Source organism: Labrus bergylta, chromosome 19, assembly GCF_963930695.1.
Source record: "Labrus bergylta chromosome 19, fLabBer1.1, whole genome shotgun sequence".
NCBI lineage: Eukaryota > Metazoa > Chordata > Actinopteri > Labriformes > Labridae > Labrus > Labrus bergylta.
In genome coordinates this window covers 18,125,758-18,147,853 of record NC_089213.1, presented here as the reverse complement: position 1 = coordinate 18,147,853, position 22,096 = coordinate 18,125,758, and the positions used below count along the sequence as shown (strand labels likewise).

At 41.5% G+C, this 22,096-nt stretch overlaps 1 protein-coding gene across 4 annotated transcripts; it reads left to right on the top strand.

Annotated features, from left to right (window-relative positions):
• The first annotated feature begins 97 nt into the window (after positions 1 to 97).
• hycc1 (hyccin PI4KA lipid kinase complex subunit 1) lies at positions 98 to 20,061 on the top strand. Of its 4 annotated transcripts, none has more exons than XM_020631626.3 (11): positions 98 to 278; positions 9,258 to 9,339; positions 9,987 to 10,088; positions 10,339 to 10,518; positions 11,128 to 11,208; positions 11,296 to 11,411; positions 12,256 to 12,351; positions 13,008 to 13,124; positions 13,509 to 13,596; positions 15,014 to 15,176; positions 16,256 to 16,583. In XM_020631626.3, the coding sequence occupies exons 2-11, from the start codon at positions 9,289 to 9,291 to the stop codon at positions 16,534 to 16,536; spliced, it is 1,275 nt and encodes a 424-aa protein (XP_020487282.2). In that variant the 5' UTR covers positions 98 to 278; positions 9,258 to 9,288; the 3' UTR covers positions 16,537 to 16,583. The 4 variants fall into 4 exon arrangements, with proteins under 4 accessions (XP_020487282.2, XP_020487277.2, XP_020487278.2 ...); XM_020631621.3 differs by lacking the exon at positions 16,256 to 16,583 and adding an exon at positions 17,947 to 20,061 and having other exon boundaries at positions 102 to 278; XM_020631622.3 differs by lacking the exons at positions 98 to 278; positions 16,256 to 16,583 and adding exons at positions 2,664 to 2,822; positions 17,947 to 20,061.
• Positions 20,062 to 22,096: the final 2,035 nt, after the last annotated feature.

The following is a 22,096-nucleotide window of genomic DNA, read 5'->3' as shown; positions in this document are numbered from 1 at the left end:
TGTACAGCCTAGTGTTTGATTTGATTGGATACTTGGTTTGGGGGGGGTGCGGCAGCGACATTGATACTGCTCGCTCATTGGCTGGGACGCGTGTCACTCACCGGAGAGCAAGTCTGCTCGTCTAAGGTAGTCTGAGTAGAGAAAGTAATGAAGATGGAAGGAGCTGATGGAAATCAATTATTGAGGAGATTTATGGAGTAGCGAAGTGATAGCTGTTTATACGTCTCACCGGAACGATAGTGGACAACGATACCAGGAAGTTGACAGATAGCATGCCAGTAAGTAAACAGTAACTTCCCCGGTTTACTTGGTGTCGCGCCTTAGCCAAGCTAGCTAACTAGCAAGCTAATCTATAAGCAACCGTAGTGACAGCTCGAAGTCATTCAGCAAGCCGACCTAAGGAGTGTGACGGCGGGGGATTCATTTACAGTCTGATACTGGCTAACAAATACACGACATTATATAACAGCACAGCTTGTCTCTTCCGACGCTGCACCAGTATCTTAACAGATAACTACACGCTGTTTACAGAGAAGCTTTGTAACCAATGTCATTGTGGAGAACTAGCTGGTTAGCAGTTCCTCCAGACAGGCATAGTTAGTTTTATTGGCATAAACCTGCCTTCAAGTTGTGAAGGCTTTCTGAAACATGAAGCTAACAAGGCAACCATTTTGCTTATGCAGTAATATAGGGGCAGACTTGTACCTGACTTCAAAATACCTGTGCTTGTGTGTGTGTTTGTGTGTGTGTGTGTGTGTGTGTGTGTGTGTGTGTGTTTGTGTGTGTGTGTTTGTGTGTGTGTGTGCGGGTTGTAAGGAGCTTGGTCAGATACTTCTTAAGATTCCTCAGGTGACCTCAGGTGATTTCTGTGCGTGCCCGCGCCTGTACGGCAGACGGCATTGTTAGATAATGCGTTGTTAGGATTTTTCTGATATCTATCATGTGATGCAGCTTTCCCCCAATGGCAGTAGCACTCAGTCAGTTCAGGGGTTTCCTGTCTGAGTATGAAGCTTAGCATTATTGCTGTTTGAAATGAGCTTTTTTTTTCTTCTAACTAATGCGCTGTTCTCAAAAGGAGACACTTGTCTTCATTCTTGTTTATGAGTGTTTATGCCTTTGCATCAAGGAGAGGTGGGATGAGTTTGGATGGGTGGTGGTGCCCTGTTGAAGTGGTGTCCTCAGGGTCAGACTGTGTGTCTCTTCACGCATTAAAAACTATGAGCAGGCTTGTTAATGTGCTATATTTATTGCTGCTCGTGTCTTGGTGCCCCTAATGCTTTTTGACAGTAAAGCCCGCCAGGTCATGGAGCAAGAAGATGGTGTGCGCTCTGCTGTCAGCCTCATCAGCATCATAGCTATAGTCACCCATTGCTGATGTTTCTGTGAAATATCCTGCGATTTTTTTTTGATAACATCAGTTGCCATCCCTCCACTTTTCTTATGAAATTATGCATGCACAAAGTACAGTTTAGTGAAATACATGTGTTGATTTTACAATCAAAAGTTTATTTTTTGTAAGCATTGATACATTTATCTCCATTACTAATCAATCAAGTCAGGCAATTTATCTGCACGGATTAACATTAAGTGATTTTGAGAGTTATTTTATGCTCTGGCCTGAACACAAATGGAGGGAAAGAAGGGCAGATAAAAGGCAGCATTACAAATGAAAAATCAGCAATGTTAATCACTGGTCTCTCCAGGCTCACTTGATGCAGCAAGACAGGGAATTGAAGGGGAGGAGAGAGGAGGAACGAAGATGCATCACTGGCTTAGAGGCAACGGAGAAAAGAGCGTAGGCTGCTATAAGAGGATTCCTTCCCTTCAGATCTCTCTATCTGTCTCCCTCAGCAGCAAAAACCACACAAACACACACGCACAAACCACAGACTCTGTTGTCCTGTCTACTTAGCTACAGGCAGTACCCTGCTGCATGTGTGTACACGAATGTGAGAGGAAAAGCAAAAAAGAAAAACCTCAAAGCTACACGCAAAGTGCTATTCAAGAAGACCCTGGGGGGATGCAAGGTGGGAGGCAATGAAGCAATAAGGTTAACAACAGTCCAAGATAGTCCAAATAAAGAAGACAACATAAGAAAGATGTGATATAAACCGAAGAGAAATGTCAAAACAAGATGCTTAAGTTACAGGAATGGATAGCTCTCAGCAGGGCTGCTGGTCAAGCTGTGAGTTCTGGGTTTGCTAGAAGCTCTGCCCTTTATTATCACGGTTATGTAACCCTGACTTCACCTTTACTAGGGCATCCAACCGCTCCTCAAAATAGTTCCTTAATGGCTTTTGCTTCTATTAAAGTCGACACAAACTCAACTCAGTTTGGAGCTTTTTCACTGGAAGTATGTCGTAACATTTCCTGTTACTGACATTGGTTTTAAAGCTTATTCGTGGTTTGGGTGTGCCTGTACAGGGGTGAGTCAGCTCAGCATTCTTAAGCGAGCAGTTTTTACACTAATTTGATCTGTTTTAAAACTCTATTTCGCTGTTGCTATAAGTTGTTGAGTGAAGTAACATGGGTGTCATACTATTATCAGCGTAACCAGTAGCTTGTGTTGATAGTCGTGCACCCTGCACCACAGGAAAAAGCAGCTGGGGCAGCTTTAAAAACCCACCCACTTTGTCTCTTTTCTCTCTGCTTCCTTTCCTTCTCCATTCAAGACTTCAAGCTTATTGGCCCACTCACTTCCTGAAAGCGTCCTTAGCGTATGTGTAATATGGAACTGTGGTAATCAGCTGGCCGAGGAATGAATGTGTGTGGGTGTCCCCCTTCTCCATTCTCACTTTAACTCTCTCTACGATCCCAGACAGGTATGTTGAGCTTTAGAGGACACTTTTATGTTCTTAAAGTGTTGTTTTTCTCACTGTTTCTCTGTAAATCCATGTGAAGGCGTGTTTGTTTTCTGTGTCGAGATTTTTCTCAGGTGCTCAACTGTTGACCTGTGAGGGCATGCGATCATACTGACAACAAGGATTAGGAATGTAAACTCAAAGGAGATCTGTTTGTGTTGGAAGGCGGAGTCAAAATTAAGCTCATTTAGACTGCCAACCCAGAGTGTGTTGTGTGTATTAGTGTGTGTTTCAGGGAGTCTGAGGCGGGAGCGTGGGTGTTAATTCAGAGGGGACGAGCTGTCAACTTTAGCTAGCTCACAAGAACAGGTTTTGTCCACCAGGCATCAAATAGACACACTTGCACACACACGGTTGTGCAATGTATGACACATTTCTTGTCACTCTTTTGCAAGTGCTTTGCTTCACCATAGATTTGCATTCGTGAGAAAACTGAGTAAGCCCCAGCTAGTGTGCTAATCACATTGGTTAGATCAATTTCTTGAGCCTGTTTACATTACAAAGAGGTTTGTGTTTCATTGCTTTGAGGTGGCCAGGGGCAGCACAGATTGAAACCAAATGAACTCTTCTGTTTTATTGACCTCTTTGTCTCTCACCACTCTTCAATTACCCCTCCCTTGGGTTTTCATGAATTCCTTTTATCCCTCATCTCTCTGACTGAACATCCATTTATCTATCCTTCAATTCATTTAGCTATTGATCTGTTCTCTGTTTATCCTCCTGCTATGCCTATCTGTCCCTCTCCTACATTTATAATTCAGCTACTTGTTCATCACTTCACTGGTTTGTTACATATTCTTGTCAATCCTGTTCAGCCACTTATTCTTAACACTGATTAATTTATGTGTGTATGTGTGAGTGTTTGTTCTGGTCATTGTGCTTGGGCTGTAAAAAGGAAGTGCACCGGCTGCTTCATTGTTTGTAGTGGGTTTCTGGTGTAACTTGATTTCTGTCATGATCTGTGTATCAATAATGACACGGAGATGGCTTACAGTTAGTTATCCAGACTAAGACAGAAGACAGTCATCAGCCTAATAACATAATTACGCTCTATGGTGTACTCCAGGGTCAATTAGTTCCGCTGGTAGCTCGTGGATTTTTCATAATGCTGTCTCTTGGGTTTTGAAAGCCTTTTTAGATTGAATTGACTCACAAAAGGTGAGTAGCCCCACATATTGATTTCTAGTCTGTCATCTTAAGAGGAATTACTTCGATACATGAAAATAAGTGGATACATACAACGGTTTGGATAATATATTTATTTTTTTCAACATATTTTTATTAAAGCAAGTTCAAAACATACAGTGCAATTGGGATGCAGTCAACATTTTTATTTTTTCCTCAGAGACATTCGAACACCCAGTATCACTTTGCCCTGTAAACAACCCTCCCAGACCAACAAATAGACCTCTTAGTTTAAAGACAAGAATAAAAGTGCAAGATTGGAAAACTCACAGAAAAAATAAATAAAATCCAATAACCAAATAAAAACAAATAAATAATAATAAAGAAAATTGACAAGACAAACATAAATAAAAAATGAATAAATAAATGAACAAACAACATTAACAAGAATGAAAGTCGTTATGTGCATACAACATAAGTAAATAGGAAAAACAGTATAACCTGTAAAAGAGACAAGATCACTCACGCACACTGCTCAACTTGAGCAATAAAAGGAAATACAACAGCTGTTCACATCCAGGCTACCACCTAAGCGGCTGAAGAAAGAAGTAAGGTCAGAACATAAAATTTGGTATTTAATTACGCACAGGTTTGCCCTGACTCGGGGGAGAAAAAGGGGGAGGGGGGGGGGGCGGCTGGACAGGCACGAGAGGACAGGATCAGTATCGGCAGGCGATGGTGTTCTACTACAATACCTCGTCAGGTGAGAGTTTCTCAAAATATTGAAGCAGAGGTCTCCAGTGAGTGTAAAACAGTTCGGATAATATATTTGTAATTTCATTTCATCTATCAAGCAAGGCCTCCCCCTTCTTCTTTTCAATATTGCAAATGTTGGTTTTGGCTGAACAAAACAAGGTATCTACTATCTGGAGAGGTCATACGTTTTATCTTCAGGAAATTGATAAGTCTGACTATTTCCAAACTCAAACCATTTCATTATTCATGATCTGCAGATTTATTACAAATAAAAACAATGAAGAAAAATGTGGTGCAGATGTGATGTGTCTAAAAATCTTGTTTTCCCAAACGTACAGCCCTTGAGAAACATCACATCATCAGGATTTATAAGCTTATAATGATCCTATATGATATTAGTTCAAATATATTGTGACACATGTAAAATATACAAATTTTGTCCATCTATAAAGGTCCACTTGAATGGTTTAAATTTACAAAATGTCAGTGAGTCTGTAGGAGAAGAGCATATCCTCTTAATGGCCTGACTCATCCGCACTCTGATCAAAGACTTTTAATTTGTCATTAAGAGAGCTGGACATTAACATGCACATGGCAGCTTTCGATTTGCCCTCCTCCGTCACAAGCATGAAAGAATAGAACAACACTCCACCACAAAGGGACTAATTTCTCTAAATGGAGGCTATTCTGCCTTATAATCCTTCCCCATTTTATGAGTCACTGGCTCCCCTCCCCCCTTGCCATTGCTGTCGTTGGTACAGTCCATAAATAGACACATGGCTGCAATGGAGGGACCAAGCACCGGAATCATAAAGAATAACTTATTCTGATGTGTGAAAGACAGATTAGGGAGAAGGACAAACAGGAGGGGGAGAAATGAGGATGAGTGGAGGGACGGGGGGAGAAGATAGGGAGAGTAAGAGATATAAATTCAACTACAAGCATGTTTTTTTTCAAAAACACACTTTTGTATTACACTTGCATAAACAGATATTATATTAGTATATGCATTTAAAATGTTTAATCATTGCAATTTTGAAAACTACACTTTTGTACCTGAAATCTGCTGTCTTTGAGAATATGCTTGAATTATTTTCTCAATACAGCTGGAAAGATTTATACTTTTAAGAAGAGGAAATGTGGGAAGTGTAAGACGTAATATAACAGGGGGAATAATGCCATCTTCAGCTTGGATTCGAGCACACATTTCTGCATAAGTGTGCACATACATAGAAGGACTTCTTCCTTCCTCCTTCTTTTACTCAGCCTCTGTTACCAGACTTACCAAACATGGACTCTGTTTCTGCATTCAACAGTTTATTTAGTCTTGTGCTTATGATTTGAGAGCACGCAGATACTCTGCAAAAAAAAGTCTGCTTTCGAACATGCACAATGCAAGGAGATGCTGTCCTCCTCCTTAGCTCATAGCTTATGCCCTTGGTCAGTCGTATCTTATTGTGAAATTCACAGTACAGTGGTGGTTAATGTGGCCCCAGCATGAAAAGACGAGGACTGCATTCACTTTATTTTAATTACTGTATTTTCCGCACTATAAGGCACACTTAAAAGCCTTTAATTTTCTCAAAAAACGACAGTGCGCCTTATAATCCGGAGCGCCTTATATATGGATCAATTGGTTAATTGGTTGATCCATACTGGTTGTACACGGCGCTCAGCGACACTGACTCGGATAATGACGAGAGGGAGCCGGGCATGTTGGATGCCGTACTCGCCCAACTGTTCAATTCGGACACTGAAGAAGAAGAATTCGAGGGATTCGTGGACGGGGAATGAACTGAAAAAGTGAGCTTTACGTGTTATACGTAACTGAACAATGTTGAGTTACGCACTAACGTTTGAATTAGCGGTATCAGACTGTGTTTCTTTTACGTGTTTACAACTGAACAAGGCTGGGAGATATTGTGAATATGCACATTAACGTTTGAACAACATTGAGTTATTGTGAATGCACTAATGAATGAACAATTTCGAGAGTTACTATATTATGAATGCACTAACGTTTGATTTAGTGGTATCAGACTGTTTCTTTTACTACGTGTTTACTGAATCAGGGAAAAGTTCCCCTCCACGTTTGGGAGAAGAGGAGTGGATGCATAACGCAACCCCAGTCAAACGTTTGACTGCAGTATCTTCTATTCTATGCGCCTTATAATCCGGTGCGCCCTATATATGAAAACGGTTCTAAAATAGGCCATTCATTGAAGGTGCGCCTCATAATCCGGTGCGCCTTATATATGAAAACAGTTCTAAAATAGGCCATTCATTGAAGGTGCGCCTTATAATCCGGTGCGCTTTATAGTGCGGAAAATACGGTATTAATTAATTATTAAGTCTCTTTTTGCAGTTAAGTTTTGTTAAATGATAAATTGATGATTCCTTGAAATGTCTCATAATGCCTTCACAGCTCCACGGAGTGCCAAATTACGTTGAAGGTTTAGTCCAAAAATTAAAACCACAATATTGAGGAATTCATTTTGGTGTGCTTTTGTGCCCATTGAAGTTCTCTTAGTGCACTGTATTGACATAAACCGCTAGGTGTCGGACTTGCAACCTACTGTTTCGCCTAGCTCTCGCCAACCTGTCCAAAGCCTGTCCAATATTTACTGTAGTCAGCTTCTTGCTTGGTATATTTTTAGCTTCCATCTGTCACTGTCCTCTTCAGTCTCTTAGCCTCAGTCATTGTATCAAACAGTACAGAGCTAAATAGCTTCTTTTTAGCTAAAGGCTGGTTTGGAACTAGTGCTGTAAAACTGTGCGCACTTCTCGTGAGAGAACCTTGACCTGCTGCAAAAGTCATGTGAAAACAGGCAACCCCAGCACTCTGAGGAAATGGGTTAGAATGTCTCTCTTCTGACAGTTATTATGCTATTAGATCGACTTTAAAATGACTATTTAACAGTGGATTGCATGCGAGAAGATGGAAGGCAAACCATAAAAGCATCTCTTGAAAAGGAACTTATGGATCAGTCCAACATTTTGTCACAGACAGGAATATTTCAACAGCTATAGGATACGGTTCCGACATTCATGGTCACCGGTGGATTGTTCTCCTTTTTGACTTGGCAGATCAGTCAACCTATCCTCTGGTTGCCATAACATTTGGTGAAGATATCTGTGATTTCAGAAGGAATTTATGAAATGTATTCCCTGACTTTTCATTTAGTGCCAACCGAATACTTTGGAAAATAATGCCTGTAAAACGAAAACCTTTGTGGTCAGTGTAGACTCTGACTCAGACTCTGTGTTGAGTGCTAATTAGCAAATGGTGAAATCATTTCTGACACCCTGTTTTTGTGGCGTTTTAAGATGCTTTTTAGTTTAGCACCCTAACAAGCTATAAGATTTGTTATTCAGCTTACACTACTGTGCTATGTCTGAAGAATAGTCTAATACAGCTAGTAGCCTGGATGTTTAGTCATATTAGGAAAATTGCATTTATCAAACTCTGTCAGTTGACTAATTGCCTACAAAATTAAGTTAGAGGAAAGACAAATCTATGTATTAATCTTTAGAGCTGTTTCTTTTTTCTTTAGAAGAACCTGATCGTGTTTGTAAAATGCTCAGAATTACAAAGTTATCCAAATGAACAAGATTCTATGTTTCTTCACTAGATAGTAGTTGATGTTTAAATCTGTTGTCAAAATCCCATTTTAATTTGTTTTCAGCTATTTTTGTATCTCTGTCGCTTTTTCTCTCTACATTTACATCTTTCACTTGCTCCCTCGTGATTGCAAAACAGCAATTCCAAAAACAAACCACTAGCTTCTTTATTAAAACTGCACCATAAGACTAATTGGTGATGAAAAGAAATCAAGAGCTAAAAAGCAGCAAGCGAAGATGGGTATCACCCGAGGAGAAACTGTTTTCGAACAAGTGTGGTGCCAAGAGGATGACAGAGAGAGAGAAGTTGTGATGCTGACAGCATAAGTGATGTGATGGATAACACAGGCTATCAAAAATAAAAAAGCTTGATAGAGGCAGAGGTGACTGAATGGTAGTGAAAGTCAATGAGAGCCTCTTGCGCTGTCTTTCTCCCGTTTTAAGATGCATCACAAACTGTTCATCTTGTTCAACAAGCATTTAAATTCAAAGACATTCTCTCTCTCATCAGTTCTTTCATGGTGAAGGCAGCCAGGTTTCTCTCCGTGTGGGTGATTTTTTTTTTTTTCTCTGTTTGCAAGCCTGAGTTGATATGAGGTTATGTATCGTACGTGCTGCAGAGGTGTGTGTCTGGAGAGGAATCTGAGGGAAGAAGAGACTTATGCTTCTTTGGAGTATTGAATCTATGCCTGGAGTGTGTACAGTCACTGCTCACCACTGCCGTGACATTGTTTGCTATGTGTAACAGAATATTTATAGCAGGAGAGACCACATTGTAGCAGGCTGGCAAACATGGAAGGAGCCTTGTTAAAGTTGTGAGTGCTTTTGTGTAAATTTGATTTGCTGTGTGTTAATAGTAATGCAGAGTGTATGTGTAATTTTTCTCTCTCTCAGGTAGAGGTGACTCCACTGCAGATGACGGATCATGTTGGCTATGGACCAAGGAGTGGTGGAGGAATGGCTGTCAGAATTTAAGGTACTGCTTCAATCAGTGTGTGTGTGTGTGTGTGTGTGTGTGTGTGTTCCCAAAAAGCAATATTAAAAAGCATATTGCATGATGAGTATGCATGCACTGCGTTCTCTGCTGCTGATATATTATTGGCAAAATTTCTTCCGCACTCTCTGAATGCCCTGTTGACGAGAGATTGCACGCTCCTATTCAAATATCAGCATTCAGCACCTGATACGTGACAGCCACAGAAACCAGGGCTTGTCGAGGGGTAATATTAAAGGACAAAATTAGATTTTCCTGTGCAGTCCACCAGGACCAACCTGTCGCCCACTCTCAGTGAAGCTGACTTCCAAATGCAACCAGAGCGATGCTGCCTCCCTGCACATAAAGCTTCAATACCGCAATTGTTGTAGTGCTTGTACTCATTTGATTGATATCAGTTCTCTTTTATTCACCTCTTACCATAATTATGTACAGATTTCTTACTCAAAATCACATTTGTGTGTCTTTGATTAGAGATTAATCAATAGGCAGCAAGTGTCAGATTGAAACTGATAAAAAAATCAGTCTACATTAACAAAAGTTTGTCTAACCTTTCTTGCTGTGAATTTATTTTTTTAACTACTCGCATGTCATTATTTTATAAGAGTTCTGCTGTTTGTGTGTTTCAGACCCTTCCTGACAGTGCTGTGTCCAACTATGCCGCCTCACTGAAGGACAAAGGTGCTCTGGTCCCTGCACTTTACAAGGTCGTCCGAGAGAACTACAGCGATGTATGGACACTTACTTTTAAATCTCAATTCATGTTGATGTTACACATGTTTAACTCATGACTACACAACCTTTGACCAACATTTTGTGCAAAATGTACCTGTATCGCTAATATTTTTCTTACAGTCCTTTTTGTGCCTTATCTTAAAATAACTACTGAACCAAAAATGGCAAATGCAAAATATATTACACTCTCAGTTTGAGTATAGTTGTTAACATGTTTCAATATTTCTGTTGTCTTATCCACCCCAGTTGCTAGAGCCAGTGTGTCACCAGTTGTTTGAGTTTTACCGAAGCGGTGAGCCACAGCTGCAGCGTTTTACGTTACAGTTCCTGCCAGAGCTCCTGTGGAGCCTCCTGTCCGTCAGCGCAGCCAGAGACCCCCACACCTCCGGCTGCATCGAGGCCCTGCTGCTGGGCATTTACAACCTGGTAGGAAGGGAGGAAGAAGGTGGTGGTGGTAGTGGTGGTGTGTTTGTGTGTGTGCATGCAATGTTGATGTCCCTGCTGATCTGTTTCACTTATTATCTATTTACTGGAATGTCTTTATGTGTTTTGAAATATTACTCCATGTCTTATCACTTTGTTAAAAAAAATCACTGGTTGACAAAATATGGGTGAAAAAAAGGGAACTGAAAAACAGAAGCATTGTAATATGCAATATGGATAGGTTTGCCCTATCATTTTCTCTCAAGCTTTGCACAGAGTGATGCCTTTAAATGTAGTTCAAGCATCAAGAAAATGCACTTTCCCCCTAACTTGCTCTTTGAATAGCAGAATAGGTCAACTGTCACTCAACCCACAAGCTGGCTCCAATTAATCTATTTGACTTTAACATGCACAGAGGGGACACCAGAACCCCGGGGTGTGCATGTGTTTGCGTATTCACAATATACACACAAATAACCAAACCGAGAAGAGTGTGGAAACAAAGACCCTCAAGTGCATTTACAGACACCCACTCATTACTGATGAGCGGGCTTAAAGCGATAAGCTTTTGTTTTTCTTGCGTTTTCTCAATGTCATTTTGTGTGTTCACAGGAAATAGTCGATAAAGATGGACAGAGTAAAGTGTTATCTTTTACCGTCCCTTCCCTCTCAAAACCCTCGGTGTACCATGAGGTGAGGAATGCAAACAGGTGCACACAAAATCTTTAATTAGCTTATGTTCAGTTTAAACAACAATGACTCCCATCTTTTCCACTCCAGCCTTCAGCTATTGGCTCCATGGCCCTCACAGAAGGTGCTTTAGCCAATCACGGGCTGAGCAGGGTGGTGTACAGTGGGCCACATCTCCAGAGAGAGAACTTTACAGCACAAAACAGGTAAGCTGCATGATAGGGGCAGGTGTTTTCAAGTGTTGTTGTGCAGATGGTGATCTTTAAAATGACCTCTACTGAAGCAAGCGTATAATGGGCAGCTAGCAACAACCAAAATAGAACCAGAAATAAAGAAAGATGAAGAATTTCATGAAAGAAAACACACTTATTTGTTCAGAAGCAGAACCATGCACTTATAGGTTTTTGTTGTTCAGTCAGAATGAAACTCTGGAACATATTCCCGAGGGTAACTTTAAAATCCTTCAGTGTCTCCTCTCCTCAGCCGTACACAGTGTTCAAATGTTCAGCATCTGCCAGGGCTAATCTTTTTATGCATGCTACACTAGCTTTAATGTGTTGTTGTTGCTTTTAGGGTTTCTTAAATTACTGTAAGGAGGCCACAGAACTCTGAAGGTCATGGTTGTCTTAGTGGAACATTCACCACTTTTTTCAGTTCTTGTTTTATAACCACGTTTAATACTGACTGAGAAAGTGGTTACGGTACATGTTGTAAAATAAATTAGTTTTTCAGCCAGATCATGTTGTGATACTTTGATTATAATCTTTTTCAATTAAAGTTGTTGGTGACTATTTAGTTAAGTTTAAAGGGGTATTCCTGCCATTTTTCCAAATCTGTCTTTTTACAAGTGTGTTGGAGAACTACTTCAAATTACTAGTATCTTACTATTTACATTTTTGTGTTTATTTTATTCACAGTATGGTTGGAAGCTTGACTATGTCTGAGACTAGCTGCTCCTAATATGTTTACATATATAGAAAACGCTTTATACGCCATGAAATGTAGTCTGACTTAAGGCATGCTTTTTAAATGTTACATTTGTGTGGTTAGATTTGATGTGCTGACCTTCCTGTTGCTGTGCTACAACGCTGCTCTGAGCTACATGACGTCCACCTCCCTGCAGTCCCTCTGCCAGCTCAGCTCCAGGTAAAGCATACACCCACACAGACCCACACAGACACACACACGCACACACAAACAGAGACATCAGGATAACTTAATATTATACGACTCATGGGTCACTTTATCACAAGGACCGGGGACCTCGACCCTCATGCACGCTAGAATATTACCATGTGACATTTGTGTCCTTTTCTTGATTGTTAGTGTATTTGAGAAGGCTACTTCACCACACACACACACACACACACACACACACACACACACACACACATTGACACACACAAACACAATGTTTTCAAGCCCTCGCTTCTCTGATCCTTTTTTTGGACTTTCCTACCAAAGACTGCAAAGATACCACTATTATATTACAGCAAAGATGTGCTTTGAACTCATCGACTCATGTGACTTTGGTGATTTGCCAGCTACAGTTGAGCATGTCTCTGATAAGCGCAGAGCCAAAGAGAAGTGATAAGCTTTGATTTTGCACCCAGAAAGTGAACTGTGTAACAGCTGTGTGCAGTATAAAGCAGCTACTATTGCCCCTAGTGCACAGTTAACAGTTGTCCTCTGACATTATATGGTATTTAAAATCATGTGAGTAATGTTGTAAACCATTAATAAATTGTGTGTTTTTCACTTAAACAAGTGCTTCTTCTGAGATTTCAATGATTTTCCCACAGGGTGTGTATATGCGGCTACCCACGGCAACAGATACGGCGCTATAAAGGCATAAGCACGCGGCTCACAGTCACGTCAGAGTTCCTGGTTCAGCTCATCACGGGGATACACTATGCCTTGTGAGTGTTGATCAGACTTACTTTCTTTGTCTTCATTTTTCTAACTTTATGTATTTCTTAACATTTCCCACTGTTCTAAAAACTCAACTGTGCCGATAACTGACATTTCTTACAGCCAATGAAATTTCAAACATGGCTATGCTGCGTCTCTTGCTACGTTTGGTATTTTTAGAGAAAGGAATTCCGAGCAATTAGAGATCCTTTTTCATGAGTGTCACACATTTTGGTCAGCTTGTACAGTATATGTCTCATGTGACCAAATTTGAGATAATTATACAACAATGTAACAAATTGGTCCATGATTTAGACCACAGCAAACCAACTACAAGTGTGAAAACACCCTTAGACTGACTAACATGTTTTTGTGTTTGTTCCTGTGTGTAGGTGTAATGGGGAAGTTGAACTGGGATACAAAGCACTGGATGACGTCCTGTATCGGGCCCAGCTGGAGCTTTTCCCTGAAGCTCTGTTGGTGGGTGCAACCATTTTTTCTGCTTGTATCACATATCCCTTCTTTTTATGTGTGTGCTTTAGGAGCAGAAGTGTTTGTGTGTGTCTGAGACAGAGCATGTGATTTAGACACATGTCTGTCTGTAGTTTTGATTCATGCACAACACACTATGCTGTATTGTGTTGGCCACTGCGTGTGTCAGCAACTGCAAGCAGTGTAATCCCACTAGATTATTTACATGCTTTCCACTCTGCTCAGTTAAGCTATAATCCTTGAGGTCCAGGGAGTGGAGGATTGGACCTAAGCTCAGAGTAATACTACACAAGTCAAGGTGTACTGCTCCACAACATTCAAAAAACACCACCATCTTAATAAGGTGATGGTGATGGGATTCAAAAGAAGTATGTGGACACGTGCCATGAACACACTACAAACTACTGTGGGAGGGTTAATTTATCCAGTGTGTTTATTTGTGTTTACTTGTTGCAGTGGGACACACCAGGTGGCTGCTAGCCTAGCATAGCTTGGTGACATGTCCGTCATGAGGCCAATGAGATGCAGTCTCTCACACAAAAGGCATGTTGTGTTGTGATCATGATGCCTTCTACCTCGTGTTCACACTCAACTGTTCAACATAATCATTGGTACAAGGGCCACTCGAGGATTTCCAGCAAGTACTGAGATTATCATGGAAAGACTTGTGAAATGAAGTGAAACACAAAGCATGTTTGTTTTTGTTCAAGCAGAATTCTGTGTAACTCATTTGTGCTAAGCTTTTAGGTTTATCCCTGTTCACAAATCTGTTGAGAAATGGGATTATGATCGGACGCTATTGCTTTGGTCACATGATCTGAACTTCAGTCAGACTTAGGAAGCAAAACACTTCTGAGAAGTATCTGAAATTTGTACGAGAGGCTTTATGTGCCAGGCCAGGATCTTCACACTTGGCTGTTGAGTTGTGTGACACCTGTGGGTGCAAAGGATGAGCTTTTCTATACAGTTGACTTGTTCTACAGTTTTTCTGACTTTCACTGATGTAAAGTGAAAGTGGAGACACATACTTTTGTATTTAAGGTTTGATGAGTTGTATGTAGGTCATACTTTATTACATGGATCAGTTGGCTAGAAAATAAAAAGAACATAAGAGTAGACAGTTTTATCAATAAGGCGTTTTTAAGAGTTAGTATTCACAAAAAAATGTTTTATAATTTAATTTCACAGTTTCATACTTGATGAAGCAACGAACAACCATCTATTCTACTTTCATATAAGCTTTTCCCAGATGTCCAACGTAGATTTGAAACCTTATTTTTATGTCAAAACTTCCAGAATGGCAGTTTTATATACTTCATATACAACCCTTCTGTCGTCTCTGTCATTTTCTGAGGCAGTGATGTTTTTGTTGTGTGCTTTTTTTTTTTTTTTTTTTTGTCCTCAGGTGGGTAACGCCATCAAGTCGTCCCTGCATGGCGCAGCACTGAAGAGCAACAACAAGGAGGGTGCGCGGAGTATCCAGGTGGAGATAACACCAACCTCCTCTAGGATCTCCAGAAATGCTGTCACGTCTCTGTCTATCAGGGGACACCGCTGGAAGAGACACGGTGAGACTTATACACGAGGGGGAAAAGACTATGTAGATGTGAGGACACATCAGTCGGAGTTCCAGTCACTAAAAAAACAAAACAGGAAAGCTCCCACATGCACTTTTCACATTTTTCTTCAATCATATGGACGGAGAACTTGAAGGATAGAGCAATCGCTTAAGACGTTTTCATCTTTCTGTCTCCCTACCATATCATGTCCAACAGTCAGTTTGTACGCAAGTGTTCTTGTCCACTGTCAGCACCTGAATCTGCAGGGCACCCATCCTCAGTTTGCTAGCTCATGCTCTTCATCTCTCATTTTAGAGTTTCCACATTACAGACATGATTTGATCCTGGATGACCCGAAACAGGCGAGTGTCAAAGTATAAGAGAAGTCAGGCAAGAAACAGATGAATGCAGCCAGACAAGGAGATTCAACAGTGCATGAACCTTATATGACAGAAACAGAAAAACCAGAGAGCAGGTAGTATAAAAGAAATAGACATCTTGAAGATTTTCTGTGTTGTTATTTGAGATCAGCTTACAAGAAACTCCTACTTATTCAGGTGAAAAAAAAAAAAAATTAAACCTTATCTTTAATTAGGGTCAATGATAACAGACTGTTTGCAGTTCAGGAGAAGAGCATCTCTCTCAGGCAGATAATTGCAGCTTTTAGCTTGTTTAATGAGTAGGTTTCATGTTGAGCTCAACACTTCTTTTCCATCTCATGAATCCTGCTCATTGCAGCCTGTTTTAGAGCTGCTTGTTTGTGCGTTAAGCTTTTGTTAAGAGCAGGCACCAGACAAAAATACTATCAAAAATTATTGGATGTGTAGGGTTGAGAGATGGCCCAGTTTTGTGTTTGTATTTGTCTCCATGTAGCATGTTTTTGACCATGTGTTATGTTCTGTAACTCTGATTTTTGTCTTTTTATTTTTCTGCCATCACACTGATAACCTCTGTTTGTCTTGTGTCACTGTGGTCATGTGTGCCTGTGCACATGACCGTCTTTTGTTTTTCATGTCTGTGTGCATGATTCATGTCTGTCTGTCTATCTGTGTTTTTGTTTCTATATGCAAATGCTCCCCCCCCATCAGAGTCCCAGGAGGTGAGTGTAGAAATTGACGCTGCACAGGGGGGCGTGGCCATCCCTGAGATCAGTGTGACAGGTGTGAGCGGCGAGCGAATGGCCAACGGAGACTCCCTACGGCAGCGCCCAGAGAGTGACGTGTTGGGCGCCGCGTCTGAGGTCAGCCCGGACCCCCGAGGTCATGACTCCTGCACGCGGGGTCAGGAGGTCAGGAGGCAGAAGTCTGTAAGGCGGATGGTGGAGAATGAGGGTTCTGGGTCGGCTTCCACAGGGAGAAGCCAGTACTAAGACCCCCTCCTCCTCCCCCCCCCCCCTGCCCTGCTCCCGGTGTAACCTAGGTAACTGTGTGCAGGGGCGTGGTCTGAGAAGCTGCATGACTACTTCCCCCTTTACCTCTTCGCGCTGGGTTCCACCGACCTCACTTGCCTAATTGTCTAATTTCTTTCCTCTCATCTGTCTATTGAACGTAATTTATACATTCACTCTCTCCTTTGTTGCTGAAAATCAAATTAATCATTTAAGATCTAACTGTAACAGATCAATAACCTAATAAAAACTGCATAATAATGAAATGTTCCTTGCTCCATCACACAGTCATACTAAACATGGGTTAAACAAGGAACATACACTACATGTATAAATTTAACTTAATAAACATTAAATAAGACATTTACTGTAGATAATAAACTGCTGGCAGCTGTATCTAGTTTAGTCCGTTTTAATATAAAGCCGGGTAACTAAAAGAGGTGGTACCATTAACTCATAAAGCCCCCAGATATAATCTCTTATAGCCATGCCATGGTTTTTTACGGGGCTTACTCCTGGGTTTTTTTGCTGGAGCGATCACTACATTTTCGGGTTGCTTAAAGCGCACCTCAGTACGCCTCGACATGTTACCCCAGGGTTTCACCTGGAAACAGATTACTTCCTTCTGACTAGTAGCTAGAAGCTGAGGAAAGATATGCAGGTCCTGTATTGTTTTATAACTGTCAGTGTTAATGTTGATAACTGCTGACCTGTTTCTCAACATGCAGAATCCACCATGAAAGATTTTATCAGGACCTGCCTATCTGTCTTTTTACCAGCTGTTCACAGGTGTTCTGTTACCAAGGTAGCGTCAGATCCAAACTGTGTATACGTATGTGGGTGACTGGTGACTCACACAGGTGGACGCGATGCATGCCCCAAATGGAGCAGGAAAGATCTTTTAAGCCGTGTATGTCTTTAGAGATAGAGTGGTGGAACATGTATTTAGGGTTTACCTTCTCTACCTTTGTTCTTCCTTTACCTTTCCTTTGTGGTCTCTCCCAGGCTTATGTCCTTTCCTGACTTTGGGACAAACATGCACTACTCTGCCAGTAAACAACTCACTGTTGTCTCAACACTGCTGGTGAATCTAACCTGTGTGCTGGGCTATAATAAAGATCTTGCACTGTCTTTGTTCAGGTGGTGAGTAGTCCCTGTATGCTGAGGCTACAGTGTGCAGGTGCCACCTGCTGGACAGAGACAGAACTCCTCTGTCATGCAGCCCAACACAAAGCTCTGAGTTATTGCATTGGACTCATAATCTAACAGTATATATATATTAAAACCACATAATCTTTGATTGGACAAGAGGGGCTGGATGACAAATGAGTTATTTTTCCTCTACATACTCCTGTTTTTCATTTTGGTGTTTTTTCTCCCTCTGTCTCACAGACGCAGTGGATCTGGGTTCCCCGGATGAGCTGATGGATATTTCTGAGGTAGATGAAGGGGTGTGGCCAGGTGGGGTGGGGGCAGACATGACCCCTCCCACCATCACTATCAGCAACAGCGTCACCACGTTGAACCTGGGGGCCAAGGCCATGAAGAAGTGTCGGCTCGGCGGTCGGTCCAGCAAGGACAAGGACAAAGAAGCAGGCCTCCTAACAACTGGCCGGGCTGCCAGCGAAAACGCAGAGCTTTCTGTCAAGCGCCTGACGCTCACCTCCAGCCAATCGGTGCCCAAAGCAGGAGCTCTCACCAGCCTGACGCGCACTGCCAGTGCCGTCTTCTCCCGGTCCTTTGAGCAGGTTGCCAGCGGCAACGCCCCTCCCAACAGCAACCACACCACTTCTGAAGCTGGCCGCTACTCATGCATCCTGCAAGAGGATGGGCTGGGGTACTTGAGTCCAGCGTCAAACCACACGCAGCGCTCTCCCAGCATAAGCGTGCACCTTGGTTCTGACCTTTGAAACCGGTGTGACTCCTCAGTCCTGGAACCCTCTATCCTGTGACCCTGTACCTGTGACCTGGAACTCCAAGCCATGCCAACGTAAATGGACCGTAAATGAAACCCATGAGCATACACTCCCTTGTCACTCCATTTTTAAGGTCTTTGTCTGTTCTGCTCCCCTGCTCCATTCACAGTCTCCTCTGAACCTGATGGATGTCTGATATCAGGGGTAGATCACTCCAAGGTTCAACAATTTGTAATAGTGCAGTTACCGTGAAGTGGTGGCAGGACAGAGCTGCACTCCGTTGCAGAGCAGCCCATCGTAAACGGTTGCACTAAAAACTCCTTACTTAAATACTGTGTGGAAAAGTATTTGAAAATTTGAATTATTTTAATTGGCATTTTTTGCCCTGCATGGCTTTTCCATACGTTCATCCTGACCTCGTCTGGGTTTGTCAGAAGGCAGATGTTGACTGTGTGAATATGCTTGAGTGTGTGTGTGTGTGTGCGTGCGTGTGAATGTGTGTGTTTGTACAGTTGATTTTTTTTAGAATAAAGGCTGCTGATTGATACAATGAACAAGGTATGATTCTACAACTTAAAAGCGTTTCTACCCTTTAAAAAAAAAAAAAAAAGAATAGTTGATTTCTTCCCATAGCAATACAAATCTCTTTTCTGTTTTCATTCTTTTGGGAACATTACCCAAACTCTTTTCACACTAGAAAATCTGCACTCTTCCCTTAAAAAAAAAAACCATGAAAAGCTACGACTAAATAATCAACCAGTATGATAAGAACTGATCATTTATGTTTACAGCTGCACAGTATTGTCATCATGATGGAGAAGCAATATTTGTGTCTTTCCTTCCCTATTTCTGCTCTAGCACTTTCCTCCATTGCTGTGTATTTGATGGCACAAATTAAATCCAACTCGTATGAAATAAGAATAATTTTGATCATGGGGTGGATGGCTGTAGATGATTTGTTAAGTATTGAATTTTGCACACGAAAGATCAAACAATTTGTGTTTTCAATTTTGGTATTTTCTTATGACAAAAAAAAAAGGTTTGACTCGACTAAGGTATTTTCCTGTGACAGATTCTGTAAATGCGTTGTTGCTCTGTACTAAAACCACGCCAACTGCACTGATATTCACTGAGGCAAAATGATGTGATAGGAGTAAGAATTGTAAACTGGTACTGCAGTTGAACCACTCTGTGTGTTCTGAAGTGGAAAGGTGTACAGGGCAACAATGCATCTTTACCCTTTTTTGATCCACCCACCATTCCAGCTGTTTGTAGGACTCTGGTGATGTGTTTACTGTGCCCCCCACCCACCTGCTACATTCTATATCTTAAGTCAAACATTCATGCTGCCCCACCCTTACGCAATAGTGTGTTCTGTTGTTTCTGTACTTGACCTGTCCCGTTTCCATACAGTAGCCTGGTGGGAAATTTACAATCAAAGTGTTTCTGTATGTGGGTTTTACAGAATGTGAATGGGTAAGCTCTTGTTGTACAGCATACTGTTGTACTAAAGTTGGTTTATTTTGGCCTTTTTATGTCTGAAGATAACTCACTGCTACAACTTCTGGGAATAAAGTGTTTCTATATTTCATTTGTGTGCTTTATTATATTGTGTTGTTTCCATATTTACTGACAATGTTAACCAATCTATCACTGTATTTGTATAGCGCCAGTACATAACTAAAGATTATCTCTTGACAATTTACAAGAGATAAGAGCAGGTCAAGGACTCTTTGTTATTAATTTCAAATGACCCAACATTTATCAACCATGAGTGACACACTTAATGACATTGATCAAAATGGCAAGAAATGAGTTTTAAGCCTACTCTTCATAGTAGAGACCTGCCTCCTGGACCCTGACTGGTAGAAGTCTCCAAAGGAGTGGAGACTGATTACAGCCTGAGGTAGTATCTCCCATCCTCCGTCCCCTACCATCTCGTCCGGAGCTCAGGCTGGAAAACCTTTTTTTGCGGTTCTGAGCCCAGACTCGTCCCCCGACCGGCGTCTCTCAGCAGCACCCACCTCTTCACTTTTACCATCGCCTGCTTCCACCGTGGTGATCGGGGATTCCATCGTCCGGGGGCTCTCGCTCCCCTCCCTCGGAACCACCGCAGCGGTCCACTGCTTCCCTGGAGCCCGAGTGTTAGACCTCAACACCCAGCTTCCAGCCGTGCTTGGAAAGCACTGTAACGTGAGTACTGTGGTGGCACACATCGGCAGCAACGACACATCTCACCGGGAGTCCGAAATATCAAAGGAACATTTCAAAACTTTGATTTCCAGTCTGAAAGCAACTGGAAAAAATATCGCAATATCAGGACCTCTTCCAACTCACAAAAGAGGCATTGAAAAATTCAGTCGCCTGTTTTCGCTCAACTTATGGCTAAAGTCCATCTGTGATAAGGTCACTTTTATTGACAATTTCGATGTTTTCTGGGGCCGTCCAGCGTTTTTCAAACGTGATGGACTTCATCCAAACCACAGGGGCTCTCAGATGCTCGCCCAAAATATAGTGCAGTGTATCTCTCCATGATCTCCTACCCCTTCAACCGCTCCTGATTTTATTAAAACCATCATCTCCACCCGTCACTTCTTCAATAAAACTACAAAGGGTCCAAACTTCAATAATCTGGTAAAAGTTCCCATAAACATAAATTCTATGTCCGCAAATAAATGTACAGAAATTAAAATGGCTCTTTTAAAAGTAAGGGCATTATCAAACAAATCATTTATTATTAACGACCTCATTAGTGATCAAAACCTTGATTGTATTTTCCTGACTGAAACCTGGCTGGGCACAGATGCGCCTGCCACACTCCTAGAGGCTTATCCACCCAGCTACACCTTTTCTTTTTCCTGCAGAGAGGGAAAGAGAGGTGGTGGAACAGCTGCTATCTATAAAGAGGCACTGAAAAGTAGGGACATAGATTTTGGAGAATTTTGTTCCTTTGAATACAATGCTACACTTTTAAAATGTAAGCCACATATTCTGGCAGTGACAGTATACAGAGCCCCCAACTTAGTTTTCTCCTCTTTCTTAACAGAGTTCTCTGATCTTTTATCTGTTGTTCACACAAGTTATGATGCTTGTATTTTAATCGTTGACTTTAATGTACATGTTGACAGTCTGGCAGATACCAGAGCCAAAGAGTTCTTAGAGTTATTAGAATGTATGGGTTTTAAACAGCATGTCAATACACCGACTCACAAACATGGACACACCCTCGATCTGATTATATCATATGGCCTAAACATTAATATTTCATCCATCACTGACCTAGCTCTGTCTGACCATCATTGTGTGTTTTTTAACAGTTTTGATCACTCTCCTCCAGGTGCAATAGAACGTACGGTTAACAAACGGCACATTACCCCAGAAGTAGCCACAACTCTTACATCACATCTTACAGCTTACATAAATACCACCTTACCATCATCCTGTGAACAACTTGTTACCGATTTTAATTATAAACTGAGGACAGTGCTTGATGCCTGCGCTCCAATCACAACAAAGACAGTAAATACAAAAAAGGTTGTTCCGTGGAAAAACAATGCGACCAATGCACTTAAGAGAGACTGCAGAATTGCTGAACGCAGATGGTGAAAAACAAAAATAGAAATTGA

Bases quoted from the DNA above. Each gene is read 5' to 3' on its own strand.
- hycc1 (XM_020631621.3), top strand. From the start codon at position 9,289: ATGTTGGCTATGGACCAAGGAGTGGTGGAGGAATGGCTGTCAGAATTT. The intron at 10,089-10,338 runs GTATGGACACTT...TATCCACCCCAG, and splicing joins TCCGAGAGAACTACAGCGAT to TTGCTAGAGCCAGTGTGTCA. The intron at 10,519-11,127 runs GTAGGAAGGGAG...GTGTGTTCACAG, and splicing joins TGCTGGGCATTTACAACCTG to GAAATAGTCGATAAAGATGG.